The sequence below is a fragment of the Fistularia commersonii genome, chromosome 8, assembly GCF_037954325.1.
Source record: "Fistularia commersonii isolate RoL2024-O1a breed Wild chromosome 8, RoL_Fcom_v1.0, whole genome shotgun sequence".
In the NCBI taxonomy this organism is placed as follows: Eukaryota; Metazoa; Chordata; class Actinopteri; order Syngnathiformes; family Fistulariidae; genus Fistularia; species Fistularia commersonii.
Window position 1 is genome coordinate 8,645,711 of NC_141291.1, and position 19,292 is coordinate 8,665,002.

Below are 19,292 nucleotides of genomic sequence, written 5' to 3' on the forward strand. Positions count from 1 at the left end.
CAACATTTGGCCAAGGTTAATGAGAGATGCCTGCAGGGATACACCCTGTAGATGCAACTTGTGGAAATACATTGAAAGCAGCCAATCAGCTGAATTCCATGAATGCTGATAGATTAGTGTGTTTTTCATCAAATTAGACACCCTCCTTGGACACGCCGTGTGTCTCGGCACGCACACACACAAACACACACGCCCAAGGGAGAGATGGGAAATCGCCTTAAGAGTTGTCGTTTTAAATTGCCCCGTGTCTGTCTTCGAGCCCTTATTTCTGTCCCCCAAAACTCAAAGCTGTAACCCCCCCCTTTTTTTTTACCAAGTCATTTCCCCAGTATGTTTAGAAGATAAATTATTCAAGGGGACAGAGTGAATATTTAATGGTGTAACCTGAGGGAGGGAGCTCACCGCAGGAGAGATGTCGTTCTCTGCGTGAGTCATCAGGAGGTGCAAAGATGGACAGAAATGGGTTCCAGCAGCGTCCTGTTCACATCCGTCGCCTCACGGTAATTAGCAAAGCCCGCAGAACCACACAAAAGTATCAGAGGATCTGCAGTCAGAGGTGTTTACTGTTTACTTTTGGACCGGCGCAAAATAGCAGAAAACAATGAGCGGCGAGATGCAGCGATAAAGCCTTAAATATAACCTGGCTGTTTGTCTGAGGTCTCGGAGATGAAGGCCTTTCTCTGTGGCAAACCGGAAATTGTCCCTGGTTAGGATTTTATTTTTGGTGCACGCTTTGGTGTGAAGTTGTTTTTGTTCTGTGTTTCCCTCGGAGCTCTCCGTCTGAAGCTCTGGCACTTCGTTCCTCCTTATCTTTCCGTCCCCGAGCAGCCTGCCATGCGTAGTCGGACCCAGAAGGGGAACAATATTTTTGGGAATTGACCTGACCTAATCTCCGGTGCCATTCGCCACATAAACTCGGATTTGTAGCCCTGCCCTGCGAGTAAAGCCCCGAGACCTTCTGCAAGCATCTCTGCTCTGCTTTGCTTTCCGAAATGATAATCTTGTTGCTATGTTACCGGACTAATGGCGCGCAGACATGCTGGCAGCACTGAGCCTGTACTTTGAGCTAAAGGCTGGAATTGTAGCATGCTAAGAAGAATCAGAGGTTTGTTATGGTTACCCGTTTGTAGATTTGCCTCGCTTCCTCATGCCGGTACTGCACTTCTGGGGACTTCTCTCTCATTCAGTATATTTATATTGTGCAACAGTTATTTTGGAGCGCTTTATTTGGGCGGTACGTGCAGTAGAGGGAACACCAAACACTGAGCCCAGTCAATGAACCTCAGTAGTAACATATTCAGGAATATAGTCAAATAAGTTACAAAGAAAATACAATATAATTCCATCAAAATGTGTATACTGAAAAATAGTGACTCATTGCTAATGCTGAAATGTAATGCGAAGTGCAAATGCCATTATTTCAGATAAAATTCCATCTGGATCATATTAAAAGGCATTCATTCATTATTTGCAGCGCTTATCCTGCACTCAGGATGGCAGGGGGTATTTCCCAGCTGTCACTGGGTGGGAGGCGGGGTTCACCCCGGACCGGTAGCCCGCCGTCACTGGGCCACAGAGACAGACACACAACCATTCACCCTCTCATTCACACGTCCGGACAATTCAGGGTCTCCAGTGAACCTCCTGCATGTTTATGGACTTTAGACTTTGCTATGAAAAGTGAGAGTCCACCCGGAAATGATGAGTGCTTGTGTCGAAGATTCCTCCCCCCGGTTGCAAAAGTACTCGATTCTTCGGTATAGCGAGATTTGTTTTGTCGTTCCAGTGCCGGGAACGGGTACACTCATGTTCATGTGATGGTGCATGCCAACACGGGCGACCGTCTTGGGTGATCTTTCGCGTTAGTCGAGTTCTTTCCTAATTGACGTCGATCTTTCCATATCGCCCCGGTGACCAAACACTCGGGTGTGTTCATAGCTATGAGTCATAGAAAATATATTGTCATGCCTACAACTGACCGACAAAGGGGACTGCATGTGAAATACACTTTTCTTACCAAAGATCAAAAAGGCTAAACATTGAGTTGAGTAACTAACCAAACGGTTCTCGGTTCAAGAGAACGGCCCATTCGTCGATGATACGACCGTCACTGTGATAGCAAGTTATTGGTCGCCTAAAGAAATAGCAGGTACTTTTTAATGTCCCGTGGGGGCAGGTATTATCTCCTGACCCCACAGATGGTACTTAGCATCAGTGGATTTACGTTCCTAACCCACAGAGAGCCACCAGCGTAATACAAGGGAAACCCTCACTGCATCGGCATTCCTTTGAGCATACCTCTCGCACCACATCACATGGCCCCGACCAGAGAAATGTTGACTTTTCACAGTCATTCTATTCAAGCATGGCTGGGCTCGACCTAATAGGCAGAGGCCTTTTATATTTTTTTGCATTTACGTAACAAGCCTTTTCACTCCAAGCGTTTCAAGCTACTATTCAGAGAATCCGATTCCCATCTTGTGCTTAAAAAAAGGAACCGAACAAGGGGAATTATTCCAAATCACCGCATATTTATATTGGAGTGAAAACCTTTGCCTGAAGTCATCGCTTGGCTATTTGAAGACAGTCAAAGACTGTTTGTGAAGTCCAGTGCTATGCACGGGAGGGGGGGGGGGGGAGAACTTACATCTCTTCCTGCCATGTCCCCCGGTCTTCGTGATACAGCTCCTGAAAAAGCTTTATTCAGATAAGAAAGTCCAATTGAATTGGTTATTAGTTTTGTACAAAAAAGGGACAAAAAAGCTCAGGATGTACTGTGATAAAAGAGAAAAATTGGGTTGTTAAATGTTTCAATTTACGTACAATTAGTCGTTATCTTCTTCAGCGCCTCGTCAGGATGCAATTTACTCCCAAAGTGGAGGTGTGCTTTCCATAATTGGTGCTGCAGGGAAGGTGCTGGGAATTAAACTTCTTACTGAAAGTGATAAATTGCACAAGAGACAAGCACCCCCCCCCCTTTTTTTTTGCTTTATCTGTTATCTCTCGGTTGCTTTTATTATTTGTTCGACTCTGGTAGGCATCTGAAGGACTCCCCGCAGGAAGTGCTCTGATCAGCACAAAAAAAGATGGACTGCACAAAACAAAAGACACTGAACTTCCTGAGGCCGCCGTATTGGCCACCATCTCCTTTAGAGCTTCTCAAAAATGATTGATTTTATAATACTGGTAATATTAGTGGTTGATAATGGAAATCTGTGATGCGCTCAAGTAAGCTTTTATTTGGGAATCTCTGGTCCATGCCGGTGTCACAACAAAAACAAACGCCTTTTCTAGAAACAGAATAATTCAAAGAGCGGCGAAGGCCTCAACCCCGAACCCCATGTCGTTTGCCAAGATGATTCTTTTGCTCAATTACGTACCGACATATGGCGAGGAATCCTCAAGAATAGGGAAGCACGCGCTGAATGTGTTCATTATAAGCAAACGTCGGCACCTGAGGCCAAAAATGAAGCTGGCGCATCGTGTGACCCATTAAAACCGTCACATGTCACACCCCTTCTTCTGACAAAGAGTTAATTGTAAGATTGCTAACATATAGCGGTTTAATGGACGACATGTTCGCCTGTTCTCCCAGCGTTCTCGTGAGTCATAATAAGATAATGAAGGTTATCGCTTTTTATTTTGGTGTTCGGAAACCCATGAGAGCGGGTGCTCGTGTTGTCACCCAGGAAGTCTCAAAATATGTCAACTCTCATTAGTCTGGTGGGTGTAAATATGAATAAAGAGTTTTGTTTAAAAAGAAAAAAAAAGTTTCTCATTAATTAGCCCCCTCCCCCGTCCTCGCTCCATTTGGTTTGATATTTTGGGCTGCTCATACTGCCCTGGCAGAAATGAGGCAAAAACAATGAATAATTCAAACCTTTGAGATGTTTTAGTTGTTTGTCTTTTTTCCCCCCTTTCATTTTTTATCGTCCTTGGCTTTTACATAACTTAAAGTGAACGCAGGCCATCTAAGGTTTCATTCCACAACAACGGCAACAGAGGCACAGCTGCGTCAAATGTATTTATCTGGGAAGTTATGGCTTTGTCTCCGTCCTTTGTCCCTCGTGTCCCGGGACCATCGGATCAGAAGGTGTCAGATAATGGGGAGCGTGTTTTCTCATCTCTTGCCGCTTTTAACTCACATGACGTTTTGTTCCAGTTCGACCTCATCAAATCAAGTGACCAAGTCATTTACAGATTGCTAACAAACTCATCATTGTTATAGCGTTACTACTTTGGCCAGGCCACCAAAATATTTTTTTTTTTGGTGCAAATACAATGCTCCTCTGTTTCTTTGGATGTCCCATTGATAAGTCATAATTTTATAGATCGACCAACAAGGGCCGTCCCTATCCTGGAATTACAAAGTTTGACGTTTGACTGACTTACTAAATCGAGCTTCAGTGCCTCTTTCATCAAAAGGCCAAATCGGGATCACGCTCTTGTTCTCTTTGTGATTACCGCGCGGCACTCAGTGTCCCTTGACGTCAAATACATTTTTTAACATATTAATCCATAGAGTCAACACCCCAGAACACAAACAAACACGTTCATGTTTGCACTTTTAAACAAAAAAAAAAAGCGTTACAAGCCGGCGAGTTATCCCTGAATGCATACAGATCTGAAAGCTAACATTAAACCAATATAACTGCATTTACATCTTGGCATAGAAACCAAGTGCTGCATGTTGATAGATTTCATAAGTCAATGTCATTCACAAAAATATGTCTCCCGGGAATTACCACCCACAGTGAGAAATGCCTTTTCCATCAAAAACTGTTTCTTTAGGCCATTTACACATCCATTGTATTTGTCACGTGGCTTGCGGCTTTGGGCTGCAGCCACCAACTCAGGATCAGTTGTTTTTCTTCCCTGCTCTTGCATTGTACATCCACCCATTGTAAATGTGAGTGCAGTCTATTTTTGCATGCTGGTGGCTCCATCTGAATGAATTAATTGATATTTAGATCAGGCTTCTGTGTGACAGGGTGTGATTAGGGGTCCAGAAACAACCTGCAGAATATGAGGAATTATTTGAAATCTTGACATTTTTGACTGATGTGTCTTGGGTGTATGGCTCTGTTTGCTAACAACTAGCAGCTAGTGCTTTCGTGAATGCTTAAGTGCTTTATTTAGCCATGGTAAAATCTAGTTTCTGCTGATTTCAGGACTTGTCAGTGAATTCAGAATGAAATGACTCGGGTTATTCTATCATGGGAACCTTCAAGTCATTATTCTTACTGCCATTTCTTACATTGTTGTCAAGGCAGCTTAACTGGAACGGAGCCATCCTGGCTGTTTTGATTGACTGGCATATTTGTAGCCGTTTTTCATCTTTCCATTTTCATCTTTCCATTTTCATTATGGAAATAATGGATTTCTGCAACACTGAGGGGTGGGATGGGGGTAATCTGAAGCTGCACGGATGCCGCTGCCTGAGACTACAATAGCCGAAGACGTCGGGAGATTTAAACCCCACCTATGTGTGCGAGGAACGCCGCGGACAGATGCGAAAACTGACCTACTCTTCCTCGCCTCGATGTGGCGAAGAAGATGGGATCAGAGTGCCAGAGCAGTGTGGCTGGGGGCTAATCCACTGGCGGCTAATAGCCCTTGATGATATATGCAGTGCAGCTGTGCGGAATGGTGGGCCAACAGCTGTGGCCCACAGACCGATTATCAGATTTCACCCACATACGCCCAACAAGCGACAAACAAGCAACGCAACACAGCCTCACCTCCTGCTGTGTGAGACGGAACAAATTAGAAAATGGCTCGGAGGCTTGTTAGTGTTTATATGGAGAGATTTAAAGGAGAGTCACCCGCGTTTCAATGCGCTTTTATTGACCGATTTCCCCGTCCTGTACCACATGGCGTCCTCCGAGGTGTCGTTCTGTGATTTGGGGGTTTTGTCAATGTGGCGGACGCGACACTTTTACCCTGAAAATGACATTTTAAGTAGCTAGATTGCATTAGTTTTTCAAATGTGTTTGCAAAATAATGTCATGCTGGTGTTTATACATATTGTCCTTTATGTTAGACACTTCTAAGCTCATGTAGGTCACCTCTGACAGAGCTTTGTATTTGCAGAACGGTAATGGGAATGATCTCGATTCAGATTATTTTCTGAAACTGTACTTAATATGACGATAAATCCCTTATCTTTCATTTAGATTAGTGTCCGTATCGTGAACAGTTGTCAGGCTTCCAACAGGAACAATCGCAAAATCCATACGCGCTCATTATCCAAACGACCTGGGCAGCTATCCATGAAGCTAATGCGGTATGTAAAAGCTCTGGAGGAGGACGGGGCGGAACCAGGCGAGCCGAGAGGTGTAGAACATCACCGATGAACCTCACATCCCTGTTTTCTTTCCTTTCACCTCACCAAGAAGGTTATCCATCTGTTGCTTCGTCCATCTGGGAACAAGAATGCCAAAAAAACTAGCTGGCCGGTAAGACTCCTGCAGCGCGGGACTAGGAAGAAAAATATCGGAGTAAGAAAGTTTTAACACAGCAAAAGAACTCTCTCCAGCAGCTTACAGTGTCGTGCCGATGGCCTTTGTAGGTTTTCTCTAAAAGTCCCGAGCGTCCAAATGGCAGATCCGAGCAGATACACCTGCGGTGCGGTTGTTCTCCCGCCCGGTGAAGTCCCATAAACTGTGAAATTTGAGAGTCATGTGGAAAAGCTTTAAGGAATGCCGTAAACCACCTGGCAGACTTTGTCCAAGGACCCACGACCGGGCGGTGTCCTGGAAACGAAGGTTTCTCCCGCTAGCTGTCAGAAGTGGAGTTAGCCAGACCGACCAGCCGATCAGTGATCAACAGTGATAACGGTCGTCCACTCGGAGGGTTTTATTTAAGGTATTAAAAACTCAAACAACCAGATGTGCTTCAGTAATTGTTGTTGATTTATATAATTGAAGGCAGCTTTCGGTTCCTGTTGAAAGCTTATCTTTTACAGAGGTAATTGAATGCGGAGAATAAAAAGACGTGTTTGTCGTTAGTCATCGTTTAACGATTTGACGGCATTTCTAACGAAAGGCTGTTTTTCATCCAGTCACGGGAAAACACAGACGTGACCGGTCAAATAAAAGCGAGGCTCCGGCTCTACTAATTGTCTTTTCAGCACCTGTGTTCACTTGTTGAATCGGCTGTCGGGAACAAGAGCAACCACGCTGGACCACAACGTCCAACACAAATGATCCAGTGGTCCCCCGGTTGGTCGAACCAGCTGCTGCACTGTTGTTTTTAGGCAAAAATACATTGGTGTTCCACACGTATATTTAGCAATATTCACCTTGTTGGCTGCCATCAGCCGAGAAACACCGGACGATAACGGTTGGTGGTTTGGTATCTCCTTCCTTGTTCTGGGAAGGTCATATTACAGATTGTTTGACATATTTTGCATTACATTGCAGGCATCTGGATTGTGAACATTTCTTTTTTTTGTCACCACTAAGAGGAGGGAGGGGTAAATTACTGGAAAAAACACTGGAAAGAATACACAATTACAGTTGATCCGTCTGGATTACTTAGGTGTGACTTCCTGAACACAACAGTCGGCTCTCTTTCAAATATGTTGGAAGTGAATGGTTGCTCAACGTGCCAAATCATGACACATGAGAACTCTGCTGTCTGCTTCCAAAAATCATGGCCCGATAACTGGGTGATGTAAACCCTTTACTGTCAGAGGTTTTAGGAGGAAGCTATTTATTTCTTTATTGTTTTTAACATGAAGGACTTTTAAGGATGGAGGTTAGAAGTGGATACTTTACACCTGATACTTTTCTCCTGATTTTTTTTGGGGTGAACTGTATTTCTTTTTAAACTCGGGAGGACTCAACCAAGACAAGAGCGCTTGACTGCACATTGAAAAATTGTCACAAAAATAAAAATAAATAAATATATATATATATATGTTTGAAGGATGGTGCGGTGGTTAGCCTTTTCGCCTCAGCGCAAGAAGGTCTCTGGTTCAATTCCCGACAGCAGGGCTTATTGTGCGGAAATGTAAGTTGAAAAACATGCCGTTTGCTAGATCGCTAAGACGAGTGAATGTTTGGATGTGAACCCCCAGGATCTCCGTTGAAGATAATGAATGAATGTTTGGGATTAGAGTTATTATTCTGCTTTGACTGTGAACATACTTTGTCTATTTCAAATTTTTTGGTGTCTCTTTGTCCCTACAAAATATCGTTATGCTTGGTAAACACCTCCAGTCACTGGCTCAGCACGGTCACTTATGAGATGACTGGTGTTCCTCTGGTTGGGAGAAAATCAAGGAGTGGAAAAGTCTGTTTCCCTGGACAGCTGCCTTTTGTAACGTCCAAATGATTTTATAATCCAATAATTGATTGGATTACCTTTTTAAAAGTTTGTTCTATCGGTCAAACAGACCGATCTAAGGGCCCGTCCTGTGACATAGACCCGCGTCCATCTGATTTTCCTCGTCACGTCCTCAAAGTGACATCGTTGACAGAATTCCAGACGGCGACAGACGTGTGCGCTCACGTTTAATTTGCCGCGTCATTCGTGAAACATTGAACGGATGGAACAATCGGAAAAGCAGCTGTTTGTTTCTTACGGAAAGACGAGCGGATTGGAAGTGGTTCTTCTGTCATCCAATCGTGAGTTCCTTCCACTATTCTCCCGTCGGAGGCTGTTTATAGATGCGTGGAAGAATAATTTAACAGCTGTTTCTGGTGAAAAATGACTTCCCTGCTGGTAAACACGATGCGGATGAAGGTACGGCCTGTCCAATGTTAGCTGAGCAGAGTTGGAAGGCGGCACCACGCGCGGGCGTGATGGCCGCAGGCAGTTTGTAGAACCACGTGTGAACCTGACACTGCCTCCTACGAAAGACTAGCATCGTTTCTCCTCAAGGGGTTGCATTTATCTGGTGTGTGTGAGTGTGTGTGTGTGTGTGTTTGTGTGTGTGGTCTTATCAAAATAGCACAGAGACCTGTCTGTCCGTGGGACGCTCAGCAGGTGCCAGCCACATTTAGAGATAAAATGCGGCATTTTCTTGTTGAAATGTTGGAAAGAAAGTACTTCTAGAACCTCAAACCAGGAAAAAAAAAATTGTTTTGGATGATTTAATTAAGGGTAAAAGTGGAGTCATCTGAGGTTAACTTATCAGACTAGGTGAGAAAGGTGATTTGTGGAAGGATACGTCATTGAATGTCTCTCAGCGTCACAGATCTGCGTTTCAACATATTTCCTCCGATGGTTAAGTGTGAGTGGAAATTTAAGAAGGCCCAACAATGCGACCGTTATCTGAACCCTTCGCTCGAACCTGAATGAATGTTTCCTATTTTGGAATCGTTTTTTTTCTGCTAACATACCGCTTTGCCCCCCCTCGCTGAAGCCGTGATGTCGACAATCAGCGGAAGATAATATTTTTAGACATTAAGTGCTCCGTATGAATTGCGTGTCTGTGTCATCCTCGCCGCTGGCTTTTCCAGAGTGAATGCAGGCTGCTCAATGGAGCGGGCGGAGGCACGCAACTCAGCACAGCTTAGTATATTTTATTCATGGGGACGGCTCATGACCATGTGTAATTGGAAAAGCGGTAACTGACGAGAGCCCGACGAAGGCCGAGAGGTTTTCGGCGGGGCGTGGGTCGATTATTTCCAGCATCGGTTAATCCATCAATGGTTTCCTGGATCAAGGAGCCGGCTGATTGGTCGGGTGGGAGTGAAGACAAGTGAAGACCTCACCTTTCAGGGGTTTAACCTTCTCCAGGCAGATGTTGCAGATTTGCGACAGCCAAATATCAGATTTTTCCTGCAACTACAACTTAATTTGAGCCTGGGAGGGTTAAGGGAAGAGGAATATTGCTTGTGGAAGTTCATTTGGGCCGGCCGCTGAACTATTGGGCCGTCCGATGGGTTCGATTCCAGTAATGCGGTTGTTTAATTGGAAACCCTCAATGGCACAGACGTGTGAGTGAATGAATGAATGAGCGAGTGAGTGAATGTTTGTTAATCTGTAAGTGAAGCATTAATGAGGTAGTCGTTTCTTTCTATGACATGAACGAGAGGGTGAGTGGTTGTATGTCTGTGTATGAATGACAGTGAATGGTTTTATGTCTCTATGACATGTGAATGAGGGTCTCAATATGTCTCAATATAAATGAGAAGATGAATGGTTGCATGTCTATTTGAAATGTGAATGAGAGTTGTGACTGAGGGAGCGAATGGTTGTACATCACATATGACGTGTAAATGAAAGGGTGAAAGGTCACTCTGACGGAGTGACCAGTTGTATATCTGTATGATACGAATGGTTGTATGTCTCTATATGACGTGCGAATGAGAGGGTGAATGTTGTAGGTCGCTAGAAGTGACTGACGAGCGTCTCAGGGTGAACCCCGCCTCTCGCTCACTGACAGCAGGAGATAGAGTCCAGCACCCCCTGGGAGCCCGACCGCAGGATAAGCGGTGTAGATAATGAACGAATGAACAAGCAGTCACATGGGAGTTACGCTGCAGAAAAGGAAGTGCATGCCCGCAACACAAAAAACGCCTCCAGTCACTCTTTAGTTTGCTGTATTTTCTTATGAAACGCTAAGCTGGGATATCAGAAGCTTCACTCATATTCATGGAATTCCTACCAGACTGCAGGTCTCCCCTGCAACTAACTTGACTTCAAGATATCCGCTCCAAACTGTCGCGTCATCGTTCCAGGCCACGGCTGCTTTCAGCCGCACAACTTTGGAACATTTAGTCGGAAGAAAGCGAGTTATTTCTTCCACCGGCGCCGGCCGGAGGTGTGTGTGAGAAGAAGAAAAACGCTGTGAAAAAGAAATGCTTCTCGACAAAGACCTTCCGCCGTCCATCAAATACCACGGGTTAAGGGAATCATCTAGCCTTAGAGTTTGTGGACGGGATTCTCCTTCATTTAGCAATCTGAGGAGGAGGTCTTTTTGCTTCTCCTCGGCCGTTCTAGTCGCCGTGGCGTTCGGCTCGGACACCTTTTTAAGCACAACCGCCGGCGGTGGACGGCTCTGCGGCGCCGTGTGTGAGAAATGGGCCATCTGACCTCGGCTGCTTTTGGAAATGTTACATCCTCCTCATTTTTCCCATTCCGCTCGGAGAGCCGAGGGCTTCTCCGGCTGCTGGCCCAGAGAAAGGGATGTGCATTTGTTTCCTGCCAATGAAAACGGCTCCCCGCCCTTCCTGCTTGAGTCATGTCACACAGACTCGACGGAGAGAAAAGCGGACCATTTTGAGACCAGCTTTTCGTTCCGACATGACTTTGAGGGGAAAGGATAGTCAGCAGACTCTTCGGGATAAAATTGTTACGTATATGTGTGTATATTTAGAATGCATTGTTTCTGTGTACAATTGTGGCCGTTTTGTACAAGAGGAAGAGGTAAAACACATTGTTCGCTCTAAAAATATCACCCGAGATGTTTTTCGGTCGGGTTCTTGGCTCGTGGGAAGTCCTTTCGTAATCAAGCTCTTTCCTGTTTTGTTTTTTTTTTTTAAGTTGAAGGACTTAATTGGCATATTGGCATATTAGCGAGTCGGAGAGGTTGGGCGTCTGCTGCTGGTTGGGTGAAGAGTCAGATCTGCCAAAGTGGCACAGCTGAGTCTCTGCTGACACACAGCGAGCTGGCTGGTTAGTCAGAGCGCTTTTTCTCGCCAACTCTTTTTTGGAATTTTGAGCCGGTGCGCGAGAGGGCCCGATCGCGTCTCCTTGGCAACCGCAAATTTCGTCGCCAAATGCAGGGGTTATAGTAGCAGAGCGTAAATCAAAACGGCGGAAAGGGTGAACTCCGGGAGGAGAGTAGAAAACGGACCGGCTTGACATGGAATCGACAAAGCGGGACTCTAGAATAACACCGGCCGACCGACCAGCCGGCGCGTTGTTTTCATTCCTCAGCTGTCAAAAGAGAGCAGTTGGTGTCATAAGACGAACTGCCGCCGACCCGGGACGGGACGTCGACAAGCCCGGCCGCTTCCTCTTTCCCGCACAAAGCACGGCTGCAGGGGAAACGGCCGGGCTGCTGAGGGAGGATAAGGCCCGGGGCAGGAAGAGGGGAGCGGAGACAACCTTCAGTCAGTCATGCCCGCTCACTTCAACCACCAATTTCCTCAGCGGCTTTGACCTCCCGGGGACGGCTGGGTGTGTTTGTGTGGTTGCTCGGGAGCCGCGCACTCAGCCCTATTATTCGCTTCTTTTGGAGTCGTGTTATTCTAACAAAAATAGACGGCTAACCGAATCAGTTTTTTTTTTTTCGCACCGCTGATGGCGTTCCCATTCTATCGCACCAGGAAAGCAAACCTTTACCCTCTTTTGAATGGCGTTTATTTTAGTTGCACACATTGCCGGGTACTGTTCTCATTGCCACTGGCTCCATTAACATTCATTTAAAATGTCAAAGAGTTTTTTTTTTTTTTTTTTTAAGCAAACACCCTGTTAAACACATGGAGTTGAAGGGCTGCTCGGCGGAGTTCAGGCATACCTCGGGGGTTTTGTGTTACCCCGCTGACGGAAGGAGCTCGCTTCTCCGCGTGCACCGGTGTTTAAAAAATATCGGCCGCAAGATTAAATGGGTCCCTTCAAGTCGCGCCCCTCTATCGTGTTGAAATATACTTTTGTTTTAATTTATGCAACCAACAAACAAGGTAGGCCAGACTGATTTTTGACCACTGATCTTAACCACTTGATTTGTAAAAATCCTTAAAAAAAAAAAAAAAAAAACATGTTAAATAATATTATTTGAAAAGGAGTCAAAACAAGACAATTGTTTGCTTTGTCTCAGCATAAACTGTCACATAATTTATCCAATTAAAAAAAAAGTCTGTTTAGCCAAATGCTAACGTCTAGAAAAACAAATTTTTAACCCAACGCAGTAAGTTCAAATGTTGTGTTGCACTGTATCAACGCAGCTGTGCAGGGCTTCGCTATTGTGAATATCAGGTCCTGAGTTAAAGGTATGAGGCTTGCATTTGAAAATGGGGTTTTATCGGAGTGGAATAACCTCCTCGAGTCTCCAGGCCCAGTTGTTAGCGCCCCGCCAGTCTCGGAAGCCGTCGCTTACGACGACAACGCCGACCCTCTGGGAGCAAATGGAACGATGCTTGTGTTTTGCAGGATCTGCTCCGCGCTCCCCCCTGCCCCCGTCCCAGGTCCATTATGGTTTTTCGCCGTCCAGCGAAATGGAGTCGGCGTTCAGAGTTTATCGATTCACCCGGAGCTAAAAGAGACAGGGAATGGCTCGACAACCCCCATCAGAAAAACCACTCACCCGTTATTACCATCCCTTTATTTCAAAGTGAAAACGTAGCAGGTTAAATGACTGATGATATATGTAGAAATGCGCAGATAGTCTCCAGGCAGCGGCGCCGCCCCTTTACTTCCCCTCCATTCACCTCTTCTGGTTCCGTCTCTGACAACCTTCATCTTAAAAGCATTGTGACGTGTGGACGATGGATATTTCTCAAGGGAAGAGCACAAAGCCATGAAACGGGCGCGAGTCTTTGCCTATTTTTTTTGTTGTTTTTTTTTTTTTGGAGCACTTAATAAATTGTCTGTATACATCACTTAGTGTTTGGGTGGAGAGACAAGCGAGCGCAGATGTTTTGGCATTGTCGCCCTCGCTAATCCCCCGGGGTCGAGTTGGACCTTGCCATTGGTTGCCGCGGATCAAAACAACCCTTTGACTATATTCAATAGTTGTCCGCCTTTCAGTGAGCACAGTTTGGATGCATTCTTGCCTGTTGCCAAGGGTTTGCAAAGACAGTGTGCCAAGACCGCTATTTCATTGATTCCCCCTTCCCCCTTTTTAAAAGGCTGATATAAAATGGCCATAAAAGGTCCAACTCTGCAAGTCGCATCTGCCACAGGCAGCATGAAAATCCTTCCCAGTGTGTTGATATTTTGACAAGATTCTCTCATTTTGTGTATTTATTGTATCGCTACTAAGATTCTGAAGTTAATGCCGTAACAAGTAAACTGCACGCTATTGACGGAGCGAAAAGTTCATGCATCGGAGGTGTTGTTTAAAAAAAGAAATGCACATAACCGTTCAGGGTAATGATGAATAATTAATCCCGAGCGCAGACACAGTGGATTACTGGTGACCCTGCAGTGGCGGCGCCAGCTGCTCGCCGCCACAAAGGTCAGTTTGCTGCTCGGTGTTCGGGTCTTCCTCGGCCCGATCGGCGCTACATCTGAAAAAGCGCAGATTCGCTTCGGAGGCGTCCAGCTGCAGCCTCGCCAGTGCTGCCCAGAAAGGAACTGCAGCGTTTCGGTATGGAAGCGGACGGTTTAAAAATACAGTCACTTCAAAGGATATAAAAATCTGTTTAGCTCAAAGGGTATATTTTCGAAAAACCTTCAACCTATTCAAACATCACGCGAACAAAAGGGGTAATATGACCACGAAGGGTTTATCACAGAATATAAAATTTTAATAACTATACTTACTACAAATTTAAATTTAGAAATGGTAAAAAAATGTCAATGTAACATCTGTAACACAGTGGGGACCGCCGAGCGCGACAGAGACCGAGTTGGAAACCAAAAGATGCGCGACTTTAGAGAAACGACCCCCCCCCCCCCGCGTCTGCAGATCTGACAGAACGGCGAAGAGTAGGAGGAAATTTCCGGAGGACGAGCATCCGTCACCCCGGTTTCAAACAGGAAGCGGTTAAAAGGGCAAGCGCGGGACGCTTTAACGGGCGAAATAGAGGTTCGGTGGTCCTGCATTACAAGCGCCGGCCGAATCATTACATTACATTACATTTGGCAGACGCTTTTATCCAAAGCGACTTACAATAGAGGACGTAAGGACTGCAAATAACACTTGCAATCATTTGTTTATGATGAGCAAGATCTCCAAACCCATTCTGGAGGAAGTGATTCATAAATTACAACTTATCTCCACTGGCTCCTATTTTCTATTTTGGTTGCACTTAATGTATACAAGGGTACATTAAACATATATAAAAATAGAGTTGACAAGCTGCCACTATATCTAAATTGCAATATTTAATTGATTTATTCCTCATGTATCATCCTGCATGCATTTAATTGCATTATAATGTAATCTACTGACACAGTGAAAAAAATATGAATTATACTGCTAAACACAGAAATGAAACCAAGTATCACTGAGTAGTGTGGAGATGTTAGACAGAGGCACGGTGGCTTTAAGCAAAGTTTTCTCATTCTCGTCGCAGACCAAGAAATTGCGGTTTAGCTGCGTCTCTCATGACACAGAGGGGACTCGTGTCCAAATATTTTGCAAACGACTCAAGCTGCGGCCTTTTAAGAAGTGCGTGACTTGCAAAATCCTGCGGAGTTCCTTCGCATTGACACCTCCACATTTCCATCATTGAGGTTCACGCCCAAATCGACGCGCATGTATTTTCAGAAGTTAGTCAGAAGGAAATAAAACGACGGTGCATTTCCTTTCCCCCGAATGCCGATTACTCCTTTGTCCCGCAGAGCAGCTGTTTCCTCACTCGTACATTTCACCTGGCGGCTTATTCTCGGTCGTATTTCTTAGCGAAGGGTTGTTTTTGCTTTGCAATTCTGGAAGTCATTGCTGTTTCACATGGCGTTTTTGTTGACGTCTAGCGAACAATCCGATGTGCTCATGCTCAAGTTAGGAACCCTCGAGGTTTTTCTGTCACTTAACACACAAACGTTCCCCCCGGTTGGAAACCGCTTTATGACGAGACTCGTGTTTTCAAAGAGCCGAGAGGTTGCAGGTTAACCTCGGCTTCTTAGTCAGCGCCCATTAAAGTACAGCCCCGTATTGAATTTCATTATATACGAACGCGTAATTACCACACCGGCGGATGGTTGCGGGGGCCAGACGGCGAAAGGGCTGCGTCAGGAGGCGGCGTGGGCGCAGAGCTTCTGGGCCATCAAAGGGCTCGGCTGTGGCAGGAAGGCCCCTCCAGGCAGCAAACTTCTGCCGCCATAATCAGAGAGAAGTCTTGTAAAATTGTCCGGGGGAGGCCGAGGATGGCTTAATTGTGTTGTGAAATTTAATTAGCCTACCGTAGTGTGTGCGTGTTAACCGGCTGACCTTGCTGTAATGGCGCTTCGCTGGTGTTTATCATCCATTACGAGCAAAACATGGCAGTTGTGGCTCGCTTTTCCCCCCCGCGGGCAGAAAGGGGAAGGGTTTAAACCTTTTGTCAGAGTGCATTTCCACAAAGCCCAGATGTCCCGTGTCACATTTTGAAATTACCGTGCGATTTACGCGGCTAGCCGTGAGTCAGCTTTTGTAAATGAAATAGTGATTCATGTCACCTATGACAATTTGTAATACGCCTTCAAAATTTATTGGCAGTCCGCCGTCTTTGAATTCACATCTATGTGAGAGTGGAATTTCTAGAATATGGGTTTCTAGCCATCTGATGTCTCACTGTTAGCTTTAGTGCAGTCTTGCTGACAGCGTACCAAACAAACCCCAAGGAGGGGAGGGGAGGGACAACGTAGCCTCGGCGGGAGTAATAACAGACAGGAAAATAATTATGAAGGTGGTTTGCGGTAATCCCACCAGGAGTGTAATCACTAGATTATAGCTGTGCCGCGCTTCAGTCGGATCGCCGATGCAGGTCAGCGTGAACGTGTTTTTGCATTATCCACGCGCTGTGGGTGAAAACACTTTATCCTTTCTGGGATGTGATGTTCAGTTCCTGGACATTGCAAAAAAAAAAAAAGCTGCCCCGGCAGCCGCCTTTTTTGACATCAAAATTAATCCATAACAGGAATAATCTGAGGATCGTAATGATACGACTCTTAGAAATGAATTATTCATCCGCTATCTGGTCGCGCTAATGAAACACCAGCGATCAGAGGAGCCCGGCAAATACAGAAGTAGAATTCAAAACTTATGAAAGGAAGCTAATGGAACCAAAATGGAAAGAGACACCGCAGAAAGGACGTTTAACAGGCCCGAGCGTCTGGCGTCAGGAGGTCGTGACCCCGTAACATGTTTCCCTCAATTTAGAATCTGACCTGGGCTCTGTGATGAATCGGGTCTAATCCTTGGCCGCGCTTCGGTCCCTGAGGCGTCGGTGATTCGGGTGAATGAATGACCGGGATTGTTTTAACGCAGCTTCAGAGGACCGTGTTTTTTTTTTTTTTCCTGCGGCGGAGAGTGATTCCAGTGATGGAGCCACATAAAGAGAGTTTAATTTGTGTGTTTGCGGGCGTTAGTGGTCACGCTGGCACGGCTCTATCTTCAACATACTTCAAGAAAAGCACAACAGAAATATGTTATCATCAAACACGCCACGATGTTGGACTATAAAACAATATATCGAGTTGACAAAGACGCGACCCGTCAAACCTTTCCTCGCCTTCAAATGTTTAATAGTTTATGATAATAAATGGAAACAGCGAAAGCCAGCACGAAAGCTTTTCTCCAGCAGGCAGCAGTGTTGAAATAATGATTTGTGCCACATTCAGGTCAGCCCCTGTTTTGCGAGCTCTCTGCCCGCATTAGCGTTATGAAGAACGCGTGTTCTGAATTACTCAGCAAATATTGTTGTTTTTAATGCCGTAAATCCCTCCCGAACGGCTGCGCCGATAGGCCAGACGGGGGAGGGGGACCTTAAATGTCGTTTCTGTTTTTGGAATGTGACCATTATCTGCGTGTCCACGATGGACGGGACAACTCAAAAAAAACGCATCTGCCGTCCCCTTTTCCTCAGGCATTGGACCAGGACCGAACCTCCCTGCAGAAGGTGAAGAAGTCAGTCAAGGCCATCTACAGTTCAGGACAAGGTGGGACCGCCTTTATCTAAATTCGTAACGCCTTGATGGCTTTGTGTGCTTTCGTCCAAAAGAAACCCCCTCGAGGAAAGTCCAGGGTTTCTTGAATATCTTTAATAAAAAAAAATTAAAAAAAGAAATGTTCGGGTCTGGAAAACAGATGGTGTTTTGTCTATGTATCTGTCCCAGAAACCAACACCTGAGTTTGTTCTGGATCTCCAGTAATTTTCCACTAAACACTTCTAAGAGGAGCCTCCTCCCTCTCAAATTGACAGTTTGGTAGACGCGCTGCACAAAAAAAAAAAAAAAAAAAAAAAAAAAAGAAAAAAACTTTGTTTGTTCTCCACAGCAAAAAGTGTTTACTCCACGATTCTCAATTTGGACCAGGATTTTCTATTATCTCTGGAAAATAAGTCGTTTGGAGCGGCACGGTTTTCCGAATGCTCCACGTTGGCTCCGACTTAGCGTCTGTGTTTAGTCTGAAACCTTGGCATGTTGGTCCCGTGCAGAGCGGCAGCAGGGGATCACACCTCGCTTTGCCTTCGTCCACCTGTCTCCTCCTCGAACCGCCGTCTCACACATTATGCAAGAATTAGAGCACCAAAACCCCCCAAAACACGGCTGAAAGGCCGCATTTGCCGTCACAATTTACGCTCGCTTCGTTTCGGTGCTGCGGCAGCGCGGATCTAGTTACGTCGGCCTTCGGAAACTACCCGCGTCTCAGGTTTCTCCTCTTCTGTCGCTCGCCGCCATATTGATCTAGATTTTTGGTAAAGTTTCGAGCAGGTATATTCCAACAGCCCCGTAAGATAATAATTCTATTTGTTTTTGCCGTCGCCATGGACCAGTTCACATATAAGTAGACTTTATAGCTGTTCTCTCCGCGCAACATACAACCAAACAGTGTGTGCATTGAGTGTAACGTATTACATGTCATTGCACCTGTCACCCCCAGACACGCGCTCACACACACATATTCGAGTCTATGACTTCATGTTTAATACGGCACAACGGGGCGGAATTATGAAAAGACTTCCCGTTTTCCACTAAAAATGAACGACTTATTCAGCCGTAAGCTGATTTAACACATGCATACATGTTAGTATGCCAAACATTCATTCGTTTTTGACTGTTAGAGGAACCTGGAGATTCCACTGGAATCGAACCAGGGACCTTCTCGCTGTGAGGTGGCAAACTTACTACTGCTAAAACTTGTACCCTTGGAATTGAACTACTCAACAGACTCAGGTTTAAATTGCTGCAGAAACTTTCAGTTTCTGCAGAAACTTTCAGTTTCTGCAGCCCAGGTATTCACCTGTTGCCGTGGACAACAGAGCCCGGTGTTTCTCCTGGTCTGCCATCTTCTCTCTACGTCCCTTTTCTCTTTTCCAATGACCTAAACACCTGGTTTTCGATGAAATGGGCCGATAAAAGCAGGCGTGCATGGCAGTTTTTACCTTTTGCACACATTATTATAACATAAACATTCTATGTTTCAGCAGCACATAAAGAAGGAGATTTTTTTTGACAATGTAAAA

At 45.4% G+C, this 19,292-nt stretch overlaps 1 protein-coding gene across 10 annotated transcripts in view; it reads left to right on the forward strand.

Annotated features, from left to right (window-relative positions):
• asap1b (ArfGAP with SH3 domain, ankyrin repeat and PH domain 1b) overlaps positions 1-19,292 on the forward strand; it is a 54,725-nt gene that overhangs the window by 2,165 nt on the left and 33,268 nt on the right. For all 10 annotated transcript variants that reach the window (XM_086150970.1, XM_086150972.1, XM_086150967.1 and 7 more), the window contains exon 2: positions 17,694-17,766. In XM_086150970.1, coding sequence (XP_086007096.1) covers positions 17,694-17,766 — 73 coding nt within the window. The remainder of the gene's footprint in view (positions 1-17,693; positions 17,767-19,292) is intronic.